The sequence below is a fragment of the Dendroctonus ponderosae genome, unplaced genomic scaffold, assembly GCF_020466585.1.
Source record: "Dendroctonus ponderosae isolate FM_Combo_2020 unplaced genomic scaffold, Dpon_F_20191213v2 Dpon_F_20191213_1, whole genome shotgun sequence".
In the NCBI taxonomy this organism is placed as follows: domain Eukaryota; kingdom Metazoa; phylum Arthropoda; class Insecta; order Coleoptera; family Curculionidae; genus Dendroctonus; species Dendroctonus ponderosae.
In genome coordinates this window covers 12,679,766-12,702,175 of record NW_026017110.1, presented here as the reverse complement: position 1 = coordinate 12,702,175, position 22,410 = coordinate 12,679,766, and the positions used below count along the sequence as shown (strand labels likewise).

The 22,410-nt window shown below is 34.7% G+C and overlaps 1 protein-coding gene across 1 annotated transcript in view; it reads left to right on the top strand.

The window, feature by feature from the left end:
• The window catches only part of LOC109545660 (calcium-activated potassium channel slowpoke), a 105,569-nt gene extending 85,099 nt beyond the window's left edge, over positions 1 to 20,470 (top strand). Inside the window, exons 22-32 of the mRNA XM_048661624.1 lie at positions 192 to 254; positions 3,285 to 3,314; positions 3,582 to 3,723; positions 4,940 to 5,005; positions 7,948 to 8,122; positions 11,034 to 11,258; positions 13,001 to 13,280; positions 15,764 to 15,900; positions 16,610 to 16,722; positions 16,774 to 17,023; positions 17,509 to 20,470. Of these exons, the coding sequence (XP_048517581.1) occupies positions 192 to 254; positions 3,285 to 3,314; positions 3,582 to 3,723; positions 4,940 to 5,005; positions 7,948 to 8,122; positions 11,034 to 11,258; positions 13,001 to 13,280; positions 15,764 to 15,900; positions 16,610 to 16,722; positions 16,774 to 17,023; positions 17,509 to 17,631 (1,604 nt within the window). The 3' untranslated portion in view covers positions 17,632 to 20,470. The remainder of the gene's footprint in view (positions 1 to 191; positions 255 to 3,284; positions 3,315 to 3,581; positions 3,724 to 4,939; positions 5,006 to 7,947; positions 8,123 to 11,033; positions 11,259 to 13,000; positions 13,281 to 15,763; positions 15,901 to 16,609; positions 16,723 to 16,773; positions 17,024 to 17,508) is intronic.
• Positions 20,471 to 22,410: the final 1,940 nt, after the last annotated feature.

The window sequence follows — 22,410 nt, the reverse complement described above, 5'->3', positions numbered from 1 at the left end:
CTAGTGAAATGATTCATTCATTTGTTGTTTTAGGCAATTTCTTGTTCCAAAATTATAAATATATTTGTTTGCAAGCTGCTTTCAATAACGTTCAAGAAAAGTCTGAAATAATGATTGAAAGTGTGATAAACTAGCAATAGATTTAGGCTAGGAAAACATAGTTGAATGCGAGAATGATTTATGGTTTACAGATGACCACCATCCTCCCCCTACTTTTACACCACCAGAGTTGCCCAAGAAGGTTCATGTGCGAGGTACTTCTCAAAATTTAGCCGATAATTCGCTAAACAGTAAAGAACCCTTTAGCTTGTACAAAATTCATTGATACCAAATATTTCCGTTCAGTAATATCTTTCTTCCGAAACGACAAACAGTCTATCTTTTAATAATAATATAATAATACCGCAGCTCTTTTTTAATATTCTTTCATGGGTGCATATCAACATGATAATAATTTTAAGTAAATTCCAATAGTTAAGGAGTGCTTTCCAAGTCAAAAGCTGACCAAAAAAGATGATTCTCTTTCCGACAGTGACTACAGTGTTACATCATAAACGAAGTTGATTTTTTCTTTTGTTCAGGAGAAACAACTAACACATGCATAAAATTAAACACCTGGTTAAACATATGGACCAATTCTGATGGAAAATAGCGTAAGAATTTGGCAGAAAACATTTAAGGCCGGTATACATAGTCAATATTTTATAGAAGATCATTCTACAGATGTTCCGTCATCATCCGTCAACTATCTACATATCGATTTATAACGTTCTACGACGTCTTCCGATTTCTGTCTCGGTTGTTCTCTATAGATCGTCTTCGTCCTCTTGTCTGCCAGTTCATCACTTGCTTCGGGATGCGGTGTTCTTGCATTTTTTATATATGTCCAAACCATATTAGTTGTTTGTTTTTGAAGTCATCTGTTATAGAAGGCGTTATTCCCATCATTTGTATCACTGCCTCGTTTCTTATGCATGCTCTTATTAATATTCCTGATGCTCGACGCCAAAAATCCATTTCGGTGGCTTTAAGCGTTTTCTCCTCGCTTCTTTCAATGGCCACACCTTGTATCCGAGGGTGGTTATGCTTTTTACAAGCGCATTATAAATGAGCTTTTTGTTTTCTATAGTGAGGCTTCTGTCCCAAAGTAATGCACTTAAAAGAGCGATGGTCTTTCTGCCTTTTCGGTGATTGATTTCACTATCGCGAAGTCAGTCGTCGGTGATTTTAACTCCCAAGCATCGATATTCTTTTGTTTGTTTGATGGTAACTCCGCCTTCCAGATCAAGATCCGTTTGTTCTCCCTTTATCACCATGTTCGCTGCCTTTTGTGTGTTTACTTTTTCATCTAATCTCTTTTGGTATAACATTTTTACGCTTTCGTTTTCGAGGCTTTTCAGATTGAATCTTCGCTCGTCATTTTCTTCTCTATTACTTTCTTCAGGTGTTTGTCTTTCCTCGTTGAATGCCTGGAATCTGATGTTTGATCTTAGTAAGTAATGGCCATTTCCACATGTTGGATCCCTCTGTATTCTTACATCTTCTATCTTCAACTATGTTTGCTGTTTCACTATTAGCGTGCACAGCTCAATTAGTCTTTCTCCGTTGTTGTTGGTTACTTCTTCGCCATATTTAGCGACTACGTTATTTCTTTCTTTTTTTTCCTATTGGGCTATGAAGATCTCGCAGAATTATCGGTTCTCTAGAATTGCCAATTTTTGTTATTTCATCATTAAGTTGTTAGAAAAAACTAAAAAAAGAAAAAGCTTTTTGAGCTTTGTCCTTCCTTTTTCGTTTCAGTGATAACAGATATATCGACTTTTAATCAAGTAAGTTCGTTTAATACCCCATTCAGTTTCTTAACGAGCCCTTGAACGTTCCTTGTTCTAAAAATCGTCGTCTTTGTTCCTTCCTATTCTGAGGCCTCAACCCCCCAACCTGGAGGACCAGAGGCTTTGATTTTGGAGTCTCTATCTTCTAGGTGCGTTGCTGCCACCACAGCAGGTATAGGGCCCCACTTCTCAGGTGTAGTATAATCCTTCTGGCTAATTGTTTTTGCTGTATCTGGTTAAGATCCGGATGGGATCGGAAGATGGACCGGTGATTAAAAGTGGTCAAAAGATCTCCTGAAGATCCAGATCCTCGCAGAAAAACATTTTGGTTTGTGTTTCGTAAGTATTCTGAAAGTAATTTAAATGAGTCTTATTAAAAAGTGGGTCTGAGAAGCAGAGGTCTTCTCAGAGGAACCTTTTTGACGCTGATGAGGGCCTGGAGTGCATTTGCCTTACAGTTCGAGAGAAGTATTGACGACTATAAATTTAGTTCCCCTTATGACCTATTTCTAAGCCGGACCGACCGTGAGAATTAGAACATACAAAAGGGTCTTGGTGAATTTTCGCAGGACTTTGTTTGAGAAGTTTTGCAGTTTTCATATGTTGGTTTTGCAAATTTGCCAGGTTCAAATTTCCTATACTTAAATTATAGATGTCAGCAAAAATTATCAAATTAAGAAAGTTCAATTAATTATTACCTATGCATACCGGCCTAAGAACCGATATCAGACTATACGTCCATACATCTTGTTACCTCTTGTCATAAATAAATGCAAATATTCAATTTTACATGAGATTTGGCGTTTAACTATGGTCACAATTTAGGAAAATATTATTTTGTGTGGATCGTTTGATGATCGCAGTTTGTTCTACTGAAAGATTATTTCTTCAACTTTTCTAAAACAAGTATTCGCTTGTAATTCAAATTATTTAATATTACTCACAAAATTGAAAGATTGCGATATTTTTGAAAAACATGGAAGTTTTCAGTTTTCAAGTTTTCCCACCATATCGGTTAAGGCTACGCTTCCAATTGGATATTACTGAACAAGCTTGCACCTTAAGCAATATATTATAGTTGACTGCACAATTCTCATTCATTTATCATTAATTTTCAGTTTTTTTGGAATGCCTCTTGTTTCGTTCTCATTTAGTTTAGTTATGAAAACATTCAACTGCTTCTTGACAAACTCTGCTTCTATGAGTTCCTTCAACAAAAAAAAATCCTGAAAAATCCCAACCATTTTGACGCGAAAGTTATTGTCTTTTCGGTTCTTTAGCTTTAGGTAGCTACTGTTCTCGTTAGGTGTTTGTTCATAAATCAGTAGTTTCGGTTGTGGTCTAGTAGAAGCTAGAATAGCTGTTAAACGTGAGTGTAAATATAATATAATCTGATTGTAAGCGAGTATGAAATCCTTAGATTGATTCCTATAAATCGTTTTCTGTTTTCAGGTGATTTGAACCGTCATGACGATCTACTTAGTAAGTGTTGTTGTAAATAGTCCCTTCCATGTTGAGTTAGTTAATTCCAATTTGCGTAGATTAGTTCACATGCATATTATGTTCAAAAGGGCTACATTATCGATGTGCACTGACACTAAAATCATAATTTATTCTGTGTAAATGCTAGAATTACACTATGTTGATCCCCTCTATAAAAACACATTTTTCGCCAAATAGTTATCATATAATTTTTATCACTCAAGCCAAGTGTGTACACATATAATAACAAACTGTAATTTTTTTTAGTGGCTCACAGGAATCAGAATCACCGAAATAGCACCGTGCCGACAATGAACATGGTTAATTCAACCAAGCAAGTTAATAAAGTAAAACCCAACATAACCAGAAACGCAACAGATAGTTTGGTTTCTCCTACCTACAACTCTCGGTAAGTGTGAGTAAATGGGATGAATTAGGTAAGTCGTAAACATGATCAAGAGCTAAGAGAATATTTTTGAGTTGATAATAAATAAAATGATAAATAAATAATTTTTGCAGTCCACAAATATACTGTATGACTTGAACACGGAATTAATTATATGTATTAAAAAGAAAAAATATCAGGAGGAATGCGTCTGTTGAAGCCCTGACCCAGTAAGCGGCGCTACAGCTCGCGTCTCCGATGTTCAAACTTATTCATATATTTTTTTTTCTTTAGAGCGTTCGTTTTCCTGTTGGAGAACAATTTGGACTTCGGTTTCAAGTTTAAAATAGTATGAGTTTTATTTAGGATGACGTCTAGATGTATAAGCAAGCATGAACATGTTACGTTACAAAGTTCAGCTTGTGCGTCCGGACGCGGCTAAACTGCTAAAGCTGTTTAAACGTACAGTCGATGACACATGAAAGTGGACGATTAAATGTTTGTGTAAATCTGACTTTATATTCGAAGAGAAGACTTTCTTTATAGAATTGTAATGAAATTATCAAGTTAAAACAAGTTTGTGACATACATTGCACGTATATTTGACATATGTATTTCACAAAGCCTGATTTACGAAAATCGGGAAAAAATTGCCTTTAGTAGTCGTCTACTTCTATGTCTCGTCAACTGTACATTACTCGGTCTGGTTTAAAAGATTGCCAATATTGCCTACGTAAAAATAGTATTGTTAATCTTGGAGACTACACAAAAATTATGCGGTATTTCAAACAAAAAGTACTACAGTTTTTACCTCAGAAAAATCATTATGAAACCTACCATCAGATGCTAAACGAGCGGCGACAATATCTCAAAGATGTTTGAGAAAAAACTACACTTATGAATGAAGCGAAATTTATTTAGCAGCAGTTTCGTCGGTCGCATCAAATTGAATAAGTAAATTCAAATGTTTTGTAAGTGGTAGAAAATATTAATTTATGTTCAATAGATTCACAAAGTAGACAATGTGTTTCTTTATAAAATAAACGTAGCTGTGTCAGAACCAATCATTCATTCCATTCCTTGTTTGGTTTTTTCTTGTTTTTAAAACTGAGTGATAAGTAAATTAATTAATTAAGATAATAATAAATTTAATTTTCTTAGTTTAAACTTGTTGAGTTACAAAAATCTACCATATGATATAATGATATGTGGTGTGCTATCAGCAGTGTGCTATTTTCAGCCCGCCGGATCCAGACACTACTACTTACGCCGGCTATCATCTTGCCTATGAAGTCAAAAAACTCATGTACGCTTTAGCCAGTACTAACACTTCTTACTTTTAACTGTTGCGGCTTGCTGTAGCATTGTGAGATTTTGTCTTTTTGATTTTTGTTTTAATTGGTAATCAAATAAAGCAGCTAGTAACAGTCAAATAAAAAAGAAGATTTATAACGTTTTTATCGCTTTTAAAACTAGTTTTTAATTGGTAGTTTGTGTTTGTATAGCCGTAAAAATAGCCATATTGCTTTCAATTGATATGGGAACATTAACTTGCGATAAATCATGCAAGAATACAATTTTTCTCCAATTTTAAATGCTTAATTATAAATTTAGCGTTTGTACAGGGTATCCCGTGGCTTATTCCTTGGTCAATTTGGTCAAAACTCAATTATTCGACAGTTCAGAGTAATATTAATACGGAGGAAGGAGAGTAAATTGATTATTATGCTGAATAAATTAATGTTATTACTAACACAAGAGTTTAGTTTTGGTTCAAAATGCCTTTCCTGTGTTACAGTACATGTTTGCTCTTCTTATAATTAAAGACTCTGCAGCTGTCTGAAAAGTATCTGGGTCAAACTGTATGTCTGTAATTGCTGTCTTCAAATTTTGCATTCGCTCTCTTCAGACTTGATTTATTTGAATAAACTACACTTGTCCTGCATCCCCAAAAACGTAATAGTGGAGAGGTGTTAGGTCCGATGTCCTCACAGGTTAGAGAACTGGACTTTTAGATCACCAATTTGGCACGTTGATATTTTTTTTACGTTTCCACCTTTTATTATTAATTTGGAAGTGTGCCATCATGCTGAAACCCCATGTTAATTCTATTCTGCAGGGGAACATTCTCTATTAATTCAAGCAAATCGGCGTGTAGTCATTAGATAATGCTCGGATCAAATAGATTATTAAGAATGTACGAAAGCCTATGAGACATTTTCGTCTTAAACTTTTAAATTAAGTTTTTTAACTAAAAATTTTCTTCACTTAGTAAAATTTAAAAATTGAAAAAAAACGTTGCTAACTGATAGATTCATTGTCTAGTCCTCTGGCGTGTGAGGTAACGGGATCTAGCACTTCTCGGTCATTATCTTTGGGGATACTTCCCCAATAAATGGAAATATTATATTATGACTGCAGCTGCATCCATCGGTACGACTCAGACTCTCTGGAAAGCTACGTCTGTAATTATCAAAAGAGTAAGAATATGGAGTGAGGCAGTGGGAGGACATTTTGAACCAAAACTTGTATCAGTAATAAATGTTGTACTAGTTATAAAACAATGCATTACTTTACTCTCCATGCTCTCTTAAAATTATTACTGCATTATTTTATTTTTATTATTTTCGACATTAAATTGATCAAGGATTACACTCTTCAGCTATGGCCATCGAGTCATGGGACATCCTGTATATGTATATTTGAAAGAAAATATCAACTGCTCCACTTTTGTATGGGAGCATCCTGTAAAACGGTGTTTTGCAACGTGATTAAAACGTCTTTATGCTCTGTATTAGATTGCCCTTTGATTTTGTGGCCCATTGCTGCGCTGGCGAACAATTTTTTGCGTATAACAAAATTTAGACGGTTTTTAACTCATCACATCAAGTTAAATAGCAAAATCAGCATTGAAGTGTATGTTTTTTGTAACCCAATGTTAGCTATTCGTTTTAAGGATCAATGTATCAATACTTTCAGCAGTTACTTCTGTGTTGGGAGCCAACGACACGTAAATCGTCTAAGCACAAACAATAATTCGCATTGTTTCAACGCAATTAGTGAAATTAAATAATAAACGTGTTGTTAGTATTACTTTAGGTAAAATTCGATATAAATTTCATTTACTTTAACTTATGTTAACATATGTGAGCCTTTCAGTCGGTGTGATCTTAAAACATTACATTAAACACGAAAGTGAAGTACAGAGTTCTTGATTGAATTTTGGGCGCCTCGTTTTTTCGTCCAATTTGGTTCATGTATTTGGTATTACCATTCCGTGTTGAATAATCATTTAACGACGTTAACTACCGAAGATGATAGAAAAATAGGGTTTGGCCCTATCAGTTAATTTCCTCTAATTAAAGCATTCTCCATTAATTTTCATAGCTGTTAATACCGAGAAATAAACACCTCGCTTTAAACACACCCGATTGCCTAGACATTTATTCTAAAGAATCCCAAGTCGTAACGAGGCCCACTAGGGGTCGAATGAATGGCTCCAACCCTTTTTAAACCAAGCCAGGGAATACCCTGTCTGCTTTATTAAATGCTCCTAACCTGCTAAACTATAAATGCTACCAAAGCATTGCAACAAAGCTCTAATATTATAACTTAAAAAAAAGGCAAAAAGTTTTATCTGTTCATTTCTCATAATCAGGGTTCGGCTGGACACATACATATGTCCATGTGCTCTACATATGTCCATTTACTATTAGCCAGTTTACATACAAACAGAGATACATTGTTATTGAAACCAAATTGTTGTGCTGTAAGTATTTAATTTCATATGATGAGTCGAAAACAGCTAAAGTCTATATTTGCATGTTCATAACTAAGTAATGTAATTGTTTCGTATAGTCTTTGCTTTTTATTGATGCATCGTTTTGTTGCAATTATTGCTTACTAACTTTCCGCTATCTGCTGATAGGTCAGCCACATTTTTTTCCTAGTATTTTTTAACATAGACGCATGTAGATTATAAATGTTAACATCTTCTATTGGGTGTCCGGTTGCTAATCTAACAACTGCATGTACATTTTTGAATTCAACGAAACTATCGTAAGATACTGCCAAATATGTCTATGCATTAGCAAACGTGAACTATTTTTGGTGTTTTAGTACAATGACTTAGACCTGAGCCAAGTGGATTTAATGAGTTGGGTTAAGTATTTTTATGACTAAAACCGTTGACATGGCTCGGGTTCCCATAAATCCAATTTTTCTAAAAAGGTATATGTTGGTTTTTAGGCCGACCAGCCGAAGCAGTGGAGGCACCAACCAGAACAATAACGGGGTAGCTCTCCCCGTGGGCCTTGCCGACGACCAAGCTAAAGATTTTGACTTTGAAAAGACTGAGATGAAATACGACAGTACGGGTATGTTTCACTGGGGTCCGGCTAGAAACTTAGAAGAGTGCATTTTGGTAAGTAAAGTGATATCGAACTAATATTAACACGTTAGAAGTTATCAAAAAAATTATTTGATTTCATATCCTATACGTCCAAAAAGTACCTACCCAGCATAGGATGAATTATAGGACATATTATACATAATAATAATGCAAGTTGTTGAAAATCGGCTATCGCGTCTTAATTTATAAGAAATGTTGTTTGATGTTTCGCAAATCTCTCTTTTGTAAAGTGTGTAACATTTTATAAGCTAACTCAAACTATTATTACATCTGAGGACTAATGACTGACCGACCCGGTTTCTCCAGTTTTTATGGTTCAGTGAAACCTCTTATAACCGGAGACTCATGGTTCTACTAAATATGTTCGCTTAATAGAGGGATTTAAAAATATCCATTAAAGAGTTGCACGGCTTGTAATAATAATTAATATTTTGTAGATTAGTACATAAAATCAAAATGAATAAAACACTTATGACACTAAACTTTAAAAAAAAGTTAAAAATATATGAATTAACAGTTTCATTACTTATTACAAACTTATTTACAAAATCTAATGTGCTAGATAGACGCAACTTGAACAGTTTCTGTTTCAAATATCATGTCTAAAAACTATCTTCTAAGGTTTTCAAATGCTTAAAGGCAATGTAGTCACCCTTACAGAAATTTTCTAAAGTGGTAACTGTCTTTAAAGCTTCACAATAAGAAATAAATTCACCTGTACTTTCAAACATTATTTTTCCTTCCGACTCGATTTATACCGTTGTTTGAGATTCGATTTTTTCGAAAAAACTTTCTTTAGGCGCATCTTAATATCAAAACATCTGCTCTCTTGCAAGCATATGATTAAGTTTAATATAATTCTCAAAATGTTCAGTCGTTATGCTCATATTTCTTTGGCTGTACGCAAGTACTGTTTTTATCTTTCTAGAAACCTGCTTTGTTATAGCAATTTTGTATTGTGTTGTGGACCACCTTGTTTAAAGCACTTTTAAGAAAATAAAGAGCTTATAAAACGTGTATCGACTTTGATGTATGACCATGACTCGGACTCTCTTCATCAATCTTGGATAAAATGGTTTTTTTTTAATCCGCGATAAAATAATTTATTTATGATGTCCTGATCCACAGGTTGACAGATGGATGTTGTATTCGGCGGTAAAAAGAATAGTTCTATGTTTTAAAGTTTTATCTCGTGAGAATGAGACGCTCCGTTGGTCAAGAACCATAATATCTTCTGCTTTTGTCTCACCATATTTCTATCAAATTTTAGCAACCATTAAGCCATAAGGTCTTGGTCATCCATGCTTTTTGATCAAACCGCCAAGTCGTAGGTAAATATTTCGTAGATAAGCAATTCTTCTTTGTGGCCCGTCATATTAACGCAAAACAAAATTGACCGCCTTTCTTTAGATAATTCTCCTCCCGAACATTTCTCGCTTTTAAAACTGAGAGTTTTAACGGTTAAATCCACATCTTCTGGCTGGTACCCAAGGAGGAAGGATGGAAGTATGTCCTTGAATTGTTGCAGGTCTGTTTGGTTTACATCAGCTGATTCCCCGGAGATACACTTAAAACTAATTACGTCTTTTACGCCACTCTTCCAGCCAACCATTGGAAGCTCGACAGATAGTAACATTATGCTCTGATGTTATTTCTTGAGCTTTAGCTTTTACTAAAGGTATAGAAATGATGTTTTGACTTCGATCACGCGCGACCCAATCACAACACAATTTGTCAATTTTAAGTCCTTTTCAAAAAACTTCTTTTCGTATCAGTGTTGATGTTTCCTGTTTCCCACTTCAAACCTAGCTGTTCTTGGTTTTGAATAAGTTCAACCGCTTGAGTTCTACCAATGTTAAACTTTGGTGATGCTTGCTTAAACTGATCGATAAATTATATTTTTTACTCGCATTCGTTACTTCAATATTTTCCCTTAAAGATAAAAGTTTTTACTCGGTGCCATTGCACCAAAACTACAAATAAGTTAACAAGAAATGAAACTAGCTAAACTTGTGATTGACAAGTGGATCCAATGATCAATACACACTGCGAGAGACGAGAGAACAAAAAATACCAAGAACAGCAGAGGTCAAAGAAATCAGGGGATTTTCAGAACCTAACTTGGTAATTCCCCGCTTTTAGGCTCTGCAGGTCATCCAAACTACACATAAAAACGTACTTAATTTAATACCAACGGAGCTAAGGTGTCCAGTTAACAAAGGTCTTGTGTCAGGTTGAGATAGGTTTCTACTTGCATTGGGTACCAAAGCAGAGAGAAGACTTGTCTCTGACCAAAGCAGTGTCCGCGACTGTTGATTAAGTGTCCTGTTAAAGGAGAGTTGTGTTTGTTTATAAGTGAGCTAGAAAAGCTTGCAACGTTTCTAAAAGATTTAATTCTGGTTATTTTTTAAATTGTGCTCTTCAAAACTTCAAATGTATAACAGTGCCCATACTGCTAAAATTGACGATCTTTGGAGCGACTGAATATCGGTTAAATATTCAAAATATTACATACGCGTAATCCGTGTTTATTACAAGCAAATTGATTATTCCGATATGCTGTTGAGGTTGAGAGTTTGAGAGTCAATGTTGCCGAAGAAACCCCTAGACAACACATCCACAAGAATGAAGTCAATTTTGAATCACCCCTTATTTGGACAAATAAATACAAACGGATTAAACTAATTAAACTTGAATGGCTCAACTAACTCAGTCGAGAAACCATATCTGCTCAAGCTCTCGCAATGTAGACTTGAGCATAACTTTATAGTAGAGTTGCTGATCTTTGTAAACCCGCTTGTCCGCCTAGACTACCTGTTTGCTCATTTGTATAGGCATCCTTAACTGATAACTAATAAATCTTCTCCTTACTAATAATAATTGCTGACTATTTTAATATATTTGAAATCTTTCGTGTTTATAGGATCGAAACCAAGCCGCCATGACAGTATTAAATGGACACGTTGTCGTTTGTCTATTTGCTGATCCAGATTCGCCTTTGATAGGGCTGCGGAATCTAGTTATGCCTCTCAGAGCCAGCAATTTTCATTACCATGAATTGAAACATGTTGTTATCGTGGGGTCAGTCGACTATATTCGCAGAGAGTGGAAAATGCTGCAGAATTTACCAAAAATATCTGTCCTGAATGTAAGTAATATGTTTTAGTACAATAATGAATGATTAGTGAGAGAAATTATTTCGGGATTACGATTAATTCACTTTTCAACACATCACTGTTTTGAGGAACAAATATGTAAACAGCACCACGGTCAAAAATATAAATGTATGAGAAGCAATCGCAATACTTCCATATTTACTCAAAATAGAGGAGACAACAAGACTGCTGCTTTGTGTTGGAGGAGAAGATATTGTTTATTATTTCAAACACTTTAAAGTTATTAGCAGTTTTAAATATTTTGTGCAAACACTCGATCCACGAGACGGCAGTTAAATTGAAGAAATTACAAACATGTCGGGGAGGATCAGCTTAATCACGGTTTAAATACAAAACGGCACGGTGTCCAAGAGGCCCTTAAAAATTGTAAGAAATCAAATTTGCTACTAACTTCAAGCCAGAATGAAAATATGCTAACCTCTAGGTTTCTGATTGCAAAATCAAGTTTTCAAAATAGTGTTATTGTGTTTTATACATGAAACACCCTGTATAATGTAGTTTAAATAGGGAAGATGAAAAAGGAAAGTTGATTATTTTTATTGAGCGGGACGTGATTTTTCGCTTTATTTGAAGCCCATCTATATCGACGAAGAAGAAATAAGGAAACCTATTACTTAAACATTTTTGAGTAACCCGAAAGATAAAAGAATGGAGAATCAAGAAGAGAACGAACTTCAAAAATATGAAAATAACTAGAAAAGTGAGGAGAAATTCGGCCAATTTGTTGAAATTATGGACCGACGATTTAAGCAACCTAGCCTTAAAGGGCCCTAAAAACGAAAATAAAAATTAAAACATTTCAGAAAAGACAGGCTAAAGAAAATACCGACCCTTGACAGTCTAATTGAAAAACTGCAGAAAACCATTTTCACTACAAAAATTATTTGACACTGGATTCTCATTCTTTTGGAACACTTTTGCAAATAACATATGTTCAATCCCTTTTAAGATTCAATTTTCTTTAATTTTACGCTCAACGTATCGTAAGCGGCAGCTTTCATATTTCTGTTTTTATATACGTCTTTCCTAATTTTCCGCACCAAAATTCTGCAGTCGACATAGTCACAAATACTCGTGTATTGTCGCGCACGTATACAGAAAATAAAATGGAAAGATACCAAACTAAAAAACCTTGCACAACTACGCTCAACAATTAAAGCAACAATTCAACAACAAAGCTGAACAATTCAAAGATCTTTTAAACTAGTCAAAGTACGTGTTGCTCAATTTCTTTGACAATGTATGGGCCGCTTTATGAATCGCTTTTACAATGTAGATGCGACTCCTGCGATTACGCAAAACATAGTGTTCGATTTATAACAACATTAAAGCACTGTAAGGATGTCAAGTAACACTCACGGTTTCCACCATCACCATATACCCATTTCAACACTTGTTGGTAAGTCCTGCCAGCAGTGCTGTTTTCCGACTCACCTTCGTGAACGCTATATCATCAATTGCGATAACTCTGAATATTTTAAACCGAATCTAACAATCGAAAGCAATTTGGATAAAACTGAAAGAAATCAACGAATTGATTTGATTACACAGAAACATTAGATAGTTCCTATGAGTGAGCTACACACAATATATACGATCGAAAACGATAATTTGATATATTTAGTTTCAAACTTATTAATGCAACTAAGTAGATATTTAGATAATAAATATTAATAATGCGTAGTGCCTAGATTTAACATGAATATTATTTCAGGGTTCTCCATTAAGCAGAGCCGATCTTCGTGCTGTGAACGTAAACTTATGTGATATGTGCTGCATTCTCTCAGCGAAAGTACCGAGCAACGACGACCCTACGTTAGCTGATAAAGAGGCGATTCTCGCATCCCTCAATATTAAAGCTATGACTTTTGATGACACGATAGGAGTGCTGAGTCAGACCAGTGAAAATGCCGAAAATGGTACGCCAGTGGGCAGCCCAATTATCTTGCAAAGGAGAGGCTCTGTTTACGGAGCGAATGTTCCTATGATTACAGGTAAGTACAAGAGTTTACAAACTTTTTTCTAAAACCTCGAAAGGTCAATCTGGAAAAGTTCAATAAATAAACGGGATTTGGAACTTTGAAGTAGCACATTTATAAAAATCACTTAAACGGACAGCAAGAAGTTTACACACATTACGCAAGAAAATTAGCTCCTCGGTAATGGAATACCAGAACGAAATAAATCAATATTAGTCGGCTTACGAGCGAAACATATTTTTCTGTCCGATCCACTCGCATTTTCAATTTAAGATTTCCCAGGAAGATTTTAGAAATCTATTTTGGTAAGAGCCAGATTGAAGCGGCTGAAAATGTTAAATCCATTTTCAACGAGTAGGTATTAATTTAACGCACTTTTCCTGAACTCCGAACTGTCCCATTTTCGACGTATCAATATTTAAAAACGGCATATATCCGAATCGTTTAAACGAACCGGATCAGTTTCAATAACCAGTTTCAAAACTTTACGTTTTATAAGATGGCAAAATGCATGAACGTCTTTTTGGGCACAGTGAAGAGTGAAAAGAAACATATCATCGGACATATTTGGGCGAGGAATGAATGCTGTATAATGATATATGAAGCGTTTTGCACATAAAACGTTCAGATTTTTTTTAAATCATCTCCGACATGGTTGAAAATTGCCGGCTAGAGCATATAACACCAAATTCAGCGTACCGTCAGCTATCTAATGGTATAAACAATTATAGGACTATGCCCATTTAGTGTTCGATTCAAATCGACTAAACTAAAAAAGTACACACGACAATAAGGAAGGAAATCAAAGCTGCAAAAAGAAATGTAACGAGACTGAACAACTAGACAAAATGCATGTTCTTTCAAAAACACACAGAAAGATCCTCGGACCATCCACAGAAGCGCTCGTCAGGAGTGCGTCCTCTCGCCGACCTTATTTAACATCTACTCTGAAAAGATATTTCGGGAGGCACTAGAAGACTCTCCTGAAGAGATAAAAATGAACGGCTAAAACATAAACAACATCAGATATGCAGATGATACTGTTATCCTCGCAACTAGCCTAGCGGATCTTCAAACTCTTCTTGAGAAAATTAATGCAACTAGCGAGGAATATGGACAATGCGAACTGGGATAAACCCGTAGAAATTAGACGCAGAATTGAGAAGGCAAGAACTGTATTCAATAAAATGAAAACATTTTTTGTCAGCAGAAAACTAAGCCCACAACTGATGAAAAGCTCAAAGCGTTCGAAATGTGAATATGCCGGATAATTCTGAGCATCTCATGGTTCGAGCACATAACTAACGAAGAAGTACTTGAAATGGGGAATGGGAAAACCGAAAGAGGTAGAATTCACAGTGAAGAGAAGAAAAATTGAGTACTTCGGGCATATTAGCAGGAACAATCAATATCGACTACAACAAGGGAAAGATCGACGGCAGAAGAGGACCAGGAAGAAGGAACTCGTGGCTGCAAAACATCCGGCAGTAGTTTGGGATGACAACTTTACAATTGTTTAGACAGGCCGGCTGATACCAAAAGAAGAAGAAGACACGAAAAAGTTTGACAATCTTAGATATTGCATCCAATGGAGATTTTTTTAAACATTTTAAAAATATAGACATTTTTTTTCGATAATTTCTACGTATTTACGTGATGCTAGTTAGGCAGATTACCTTGAAGAACATTGTTGCCGTGTTTCTGATATAGTTTTTTGCAAATTTCTCAGTTTTTAACAACAATTAATTTTTTTACTGTTTTTTCTGTACTCCTGAAACACCGCCAGACAACACCTCCAGAGAAATGATGCCAATTTTGAATCACCCTGTATATGATAATCTCAGAAACGATTGAAAATAATTAGTCAGTTGTCCTGCTCTTTTCGATTGCTCATCCCAAGAACTAAATTTCGCTAATTATAATTTTATCAATTTTTAACCTCTAAAGAGATTGAAGCAAGTTGAGAAACGTAAAAATTTTAAAATTTTGTTTAACCCAATGCGATCTAGTGGTTTAATACGAGTACAGTAATTCGATACACAGCGATACATACGAAAGACATCTCAGTCATGCAAGCTCAAGTCATGCTAGGCCGCGTCATGAAAATATCAGCATATTCGGAATATTTCTTTTACAATATTTTATGAGCTGTTTTTCAATAAGACTTTTTCTAAATTCATCCCTTGCTACTTTGCAAAAATTGTCAAATTATTCCTAAAAGGCCTAAACCTTGAAACCTTAATGTTTTGTAATAGAGCACATATTAAAATTGAAAAGAAACGTTGGTTCAATCAGCATAGGGCCGTATCTATCAACAAAAGTTGGTTGGCTTTCATAGATAACTGTAGCAAAGAACAGTTAATATATATATCGCCCGAGGTTTGAATATTTCCTAAATAGCCATAGATCGTTTGTTGGGATTGGGATAAAATATTAATCGGCAGAAGCCACTAAGACACAGTCTATAGATTATTATTATAATGTTTGTTTTTTTCTAGAATTAGTCAACGATAGTAATGTCCAATTCTTGGATCAAGACGACGATGATGATCCAGATACAGAATTATATTTAACACAACCATTTGCCTGTGGCACTGCCTTTGCTGTTAGTGTTTTAGATTCACTTATGTCAACGGTAAGTATTATAACCACATCGCAGAAGACGCTGTACATTTCAGGACAGAAGACATTCTTTCCAAATTTTAATATTGCAAAAACTTTACTTCATTTGGAATTTATTATTGGCTAATTTAAAGCAAGCTAAGTATAATCATCGTATTAATTTGGTTAGTGTTTTGGGTTTTAAGTTTCTATGTCTATTCACAAAAAAACATATTCAAGTTTTATCATTCTGGAAATAATTTTATCATTTAAATAACAATTAATTCCAAAAACAATTTGTACAAAGCGCAAAGATCAGAAATTAAATTACCTCAGAAGTGAGATATTTTCAATTCTCCATTGTGCACATTTAGTACGTGTACGGCTTTTATTTTATCATGGTTTCGGTTTGTTTAGTGAGCAGATCACTGTACTTGGTGCATTGGTGGTCTGATCGGATTATTTTGATTTAGCGAATCACAAGAATGGTGGATAAATTATTTGCCTCCTTCGATTTTCTAAGCTAGTAAATAATCAAATAATTACCCACGCGCCGCCACTGGTCAGCACCCAACGACACTTGGTTAATTAATCAAGCTGATCATTATTAATCCCATTTCCTCTCCTTATAAGGTTCTAATTGGTCACATAAATTGAGTTTTCTTTAAACTATAATAAATCACTACAATTCAAGTTTTTAAATATTACTAATTAAGGTTTAATACAGAATATATATTTTCCAGACGTATTTCAATCAAAATGCTTTAACACTTATACGTTCACTGATCACCGGAGGTGCAACGCCCGAACTGGAATTGATCTTGGCTGAAGGAGCTGGTTTAAGAGGAGGTTACAGGTATGCATATTACAAAACGTTTGTTCCTACACAAATTGTCTCTTATTGTAGCACTCCAGAAAGTCTCTCCAATAGAGACAGATGCCGAGTTGGTCAAATATCTCTCTACGATGGACCTTTGGCTCAATTTGGAGAAACGGGAAAATATGGAGATCTATTCGTCGCCGCTCTTAAGCAATTCGGAATGTTGTGTATAGGACTTTATCGATTTAGAGACACCAGCTCATCTTGCGATGCTAGTAGTAAACGATACGTTATTACTAATCCTCCCGATGACTTTCATCTGTTACCTACAGATCAAGTAAATAGAAGAAAACATATGTACTTAGATATATTTATACCTATATGATGGAGGTATCATGTCTTTCGAACAATCTTGAACAATTTCTTTTAAGGGTAGATTTTTGAAATTGTTATTATAGTCAATAATGAAAATTGTACAGGTACATTTTTGATACTTCGAAAACAAAGACAACGTTCTGTTAAATGCAAAAATGTTTAAAATCCTTGTCCAAATCATCATCAATCGCATCATAATCAGAGGACTAAAGTCGGTTAGAATGATTGAACAAATGAACGATTATTTTATAAACGTTGGATGCTCTTACATTTCATTAATATATTATATAGTCGAACTCTCCGACGTTTGACGTTATAGGGTGGTAACTAATTCTAACATGTTAGAATTAGTCGGCGATCTAATACTTTTACTGGTCACATTTCTTGCACGGCTTTCTACTTTTGAGTTTTGTTTTGAGGACATTTTGGTTTATTTACTTGTTCTAGGTATTCGTTTTAATGCAGTTCGATCCCGGTCTGGAATATAAGCAGGTCAGAGGAGGTCGAAGCGGAACCGGCCAAGGGAGCGGAACAGGAGGAGGAGGCACGAACAAGGATGAGAACTCTTGACTATTGCTGTGTAGCGCTCTCACTGACGGACCATATTCTTATATATAAAGATGGTTCTATAAGCAAATTCCCACAAAGGTTATTACCATTCCAAAGCGTTTTCCATAATGCTTTAAGTAATTTAGGTTCGGCTTCGAATTTGTTCTGACAATTTAGCTGAAATTAAGTTAGATATGTAAATTTCAATATGTTTCCATATGTTTTACACTGGTTTCTGGATGATTACCGCGTTCAACCACGACAGAAAATGTCAACTCTCATTGAGACCAAACTCCATAGGAATTCCATCAAGATACATGCAAGTCCTATAGAAATTCAAGAACATCTAATATTGAATTTAGCCCATATGACAATTCCACACTGTCTATGATGTCTAAAAAATCGAAAATGAAGGTGATTCGTTATCAACTGTAATTATATTTTTAAACAATGTGTTATTTTTCTGTTTCAATTAATTTGCTTTGTTATTGTGGGCCACATCTGGAAAATGATAAAATAGTGAAGACGCTACACAACAATGAATACGAAACGCACTTTGAAGTGTGTTGGATGTAAATTTCTGTGCAATATAAAATAAGTAGTCGCGATAAATTAGTTGTATTTAGAAACTATTACCATGAAGTTCCATTAGAATGGGATCCAAGAAAACACCTTCCCATTATTTAGTATCCCTAGGAGAAAGTGTTTTGCACCTAATGCAGTTGAACGCCAACATTCCCTCAAAGCTTACAGTAAGCATCGCACATTAACGTTGTTCTTTCGGTGGCTTAAAACCTCGTGGTACCCCGCTCTAGCTGATTTATAACGCTTTGTCAATTTGAAATATCATCATTTTTTCGAAACAGTTATCACTTTGATAGTGATGATTGGAATTAAAAAACCTTCAAAAGCGATTATTTTTAATGAATATAACATTTTACTCATTTGCTTTTTAGTAATTGGAATTAATGTAATTTACGACTCAATCTCAAGAAATAAATCACAACGGATTACTAATATAATATGTGCGACAATCTTTACATTTTCAACTGTTGAAACGCCGATTTGTTAATTACAGCACAAACTTAAGCCGCATGACTTTAATAGCGTGTTTATCTTGTATTTGTGTCAAAAATTGTAAAATATAAAGCAACATCGTACACATAAAATACATCGTTTGTTAAATATATTAGTGGCTGTTCAATATTACCGTCCACAGACGCGATTGAAGACATTTCCTCAAAAATACTTACTTTACGAACGTTAGCTCAGTGTGCTCTAATTTTTGTGCCAGTGACTTAATTTTCTGTGTTGAGTGAATTTATTTTGCAATCATTTTCTACAGAATCAGAAAACTAGCAATATAAAGAACTATCCGTTGTTTCGAAAGAAAAACATTGGCCATTGTTTTCTAACTACTACTCTAATATCGGTCGTTTTCAAGAAAAATTATAATTTACAATATCAAACCTAACTGAGCCAACCGCTATTCGTTAATTCGTCCTCGTATAATGTTTATTATTCATTACTCATTTGCAACGATCAGTTTTTGACCCACTTTTCACTTCAGCAATCTCAATTTAGTGAATGAGCTAAGAAAGTACTCAAATATATTCGGGTTTTACAAATAAAAAATGTTCATCTTTATTATGGTCAGTTGAAACAGTCAAACGATTAACATTGAAAAATGATTGAATATATTTCTCAATACAGTTCTTGTCTTACTTTTATTAAGCAGATTCGAAATGATGATATTTTAGAAAAACGTACACAATACCCCTTGCCTATATATTAGATCGTATATACATATAGTGTAGATTTCATATTTCGAAATAATGTGAATATTGTAAATTGCTTTCGATGTATATAAACGGATATTAGCAATTGTCGTGAAAAATGTGTTGTAACCAAAGGCATTAATAATTTTAATCTGATGTAATAACAGTACTTAGATACACTCAGATACCTATAAGTAACGGCTTCTGATATATCGAAAAATCTGCTTATTTGTCTTAGCACATATTCGTAGTGCTAAAAATCTGCATTTACTTTTCGTATAGGAAAAGAACTGACAAACTTATGTACATTTTTCAAACGCTTATTTAAAAGCGTTGAGTATGTTAATGAAAACTGAAATTTTTCAGTGGATTTCACTGGAATTGAAGCACATGGTATATTGATAAATTTGTATTGAAACATTCTCTGGCTCTAATTGTCAATTTTAATACACAGACGAGCGCAATGTTTACCTTCTAATACATGCATAAATACCATTTTAGTTAGTTAATAATTATATTATCAGTTGTGATCATTAAATAGAAGTAGAAACTTTCGGGATGAAATAAACCTTGTTGATTGTGTATTGATTGTATGCGAATAGTTTTCGTTTCAAATTTTATGCATTCACCATTGACATGTTATATGTTATAAATAATAACAACTGCGAGAATTATTAAGATTTGTAAAGCTTCAGCTCTCTACAGATCATAAACTTAACAATTGAATTGTGATATTGTAAATAAAACCAAACATATTATGTTTGTTAGGATTCTATGGTGTACAGAGAAATAATTTGTTAGCAATATTGACTGTGAAAACCAAATTGTTAAATCTACGACAAATTCTTTTTATATATTGTGCGAAACTATTTTAGTCAATTTTATCACATCTAGCAATCGATTAAATTCATAAGTTTTTATTCTAACAGTTCCGATTTCCATCATTTTAGATGTTTAAGTGTATTTTTAAATTTGCAACTCTTCACATGAGTGTCTTAGCAAAGTGTTGATTCTCAATTGACGTTATGAGTTTTGTAGTTTTATTGTTGAGTCAATTTTATAAAAGTTATCATAATTTTGAATACCATGTTTTATTCAGTCCGAGCTAGTAAACCCTTCCCCATTTTAAATTATTATATCACATATTAAACTAAAATATGTGAAAATATATGGGGTGTCCCAAAAAGCTAAGTTCAACTTGAATCTGAGAAAATATAACATAGAAGAATTATCTGGACCACTGGATTCTACGGGAAAAACTGTACAAAGAATCCGTTTTATGTTTCCAATATTCTGCTTCGAATTCGAGATAATTATACTGAAATTGAATTTAAAAAAACGCAGACTTTTTATCACCACCCTACATCCACGAAACTAAGAAAAATTGACACCATGTACAGAATATCGATTCAAAGCATAACATAACATAAGCAAAACATAGCAGAAAATAAATTTCGTTACATACGCAGTTATGCACTGCAGTCATTTCTGTCGTATGCTCTCGTTATCGAGTTTCTCATGAATTTCAGAACAATTATAAAAAGAACGCTCGGCTTGACTTCCCAGTAGCCTTCGTCATCATGTCGTATGTAGTGCAATAGCACATAACATATTATGTATCCTTTTTATCATCAGACCTTCTAAGGAAGACTCATTGCAAAGATCCACCCTAAAGCGGAAGTCACATTATTTCTTCTTTGTGGTCTACTAACGTTCAGTATTTATCTCTTGGAACTGCTCTGCGGCACATTCTCCTTCCAAGTACTTTCAAAGTTTTTTAAGAAATCTTATATAAACATATCTCTGCTATGAAACCGGACTTGTGGAAGATCTCGGCATTGAGGAAGATGAGCCGCGTCTCCACCTTTCCGTGTGGGATTTTCGTTGACACGCTATCCAACCAAGTCAAAAACAAGGAATCAGCAAGACTCATTACGGATAGAGCCAGGAAAATATGTAGACCACAGCACCTAGCAGCTCAACTAAAACATTTAGAATGAGCTTTCATTCAAAACAGATACTTTTGACATCAAAAGAGCAGTAGGCGTGGACCGTGCCAAAAAGAGTCAAACCACCCAAAGGGCTTTTCTGCCTCTCATTCGCTCAGTTACGGACATAATTGGCAAGATCCGAGAGAAACGTAAGATAAAAACAATCTACAAGCCCACGGCAAAGATCTAGGAATGTCTAAGTTAAGGACGAACCTTCCCTCGCGATTGCAGGTATCTACCGAATCCCATGTTGGAAGCGGCTACATAGAAACCATGAAGGGATCGGTTAAAACGAGAATCAAAGAACAGCGACGAAATTGAAAATTGGGACATGTGTAAAAGGCGGCAGTGGCGGAACATGCCCTCAGCGAGGTAGCGCACAGCATCAAACTTACAGAAACTCAAGTCCTAGCCTCAACAATAGGCTATCGCTTCCGACTGATACGAGAAATCATCGAAATCCACAAACACAGCGACAATTTTAGCATAAAATAAGAGACAATGGCGAGACAACATACCATACCTACGAATTTACTTAAGGGTTCTAAGATCTTTTTTGGGTAAAAAGATAATTTTTTGGGATGAGCTAACCTATTGGTATACCATTGATCTAGGATTATTAATGACTGCTGCGCCAAGCCCGTATTAAACTTAAATACTCTCACTAACAATTTTTCCTCGCGATTTGATGTCGTCAGTAAATTCAGTTCAGATAGACTATTATTCAGATGTCCTTATAATTACGTTATGAATTAATCTACAGAACAGAGGAAACACAGCCTATGTTGATGGTACTATTCGGATTTTGGATTTTTCGGAATAGTGATGAATTTGCCACATATCTTACACCGAAGCGGTGTCAGAATTTCCAGAAATTAGTTGTCCGTTTCACATAGGGTTTTTAATATTTCCCCATGGCTGTCGTTATCTAGATATATGTTATGTTTATGAGATTTTTAACTGTCTACCTCTGATTTGAGGGATGGAGCGACGATCAGTTGGGTCTCTTAGGTGTTTATTTACGGAATTAG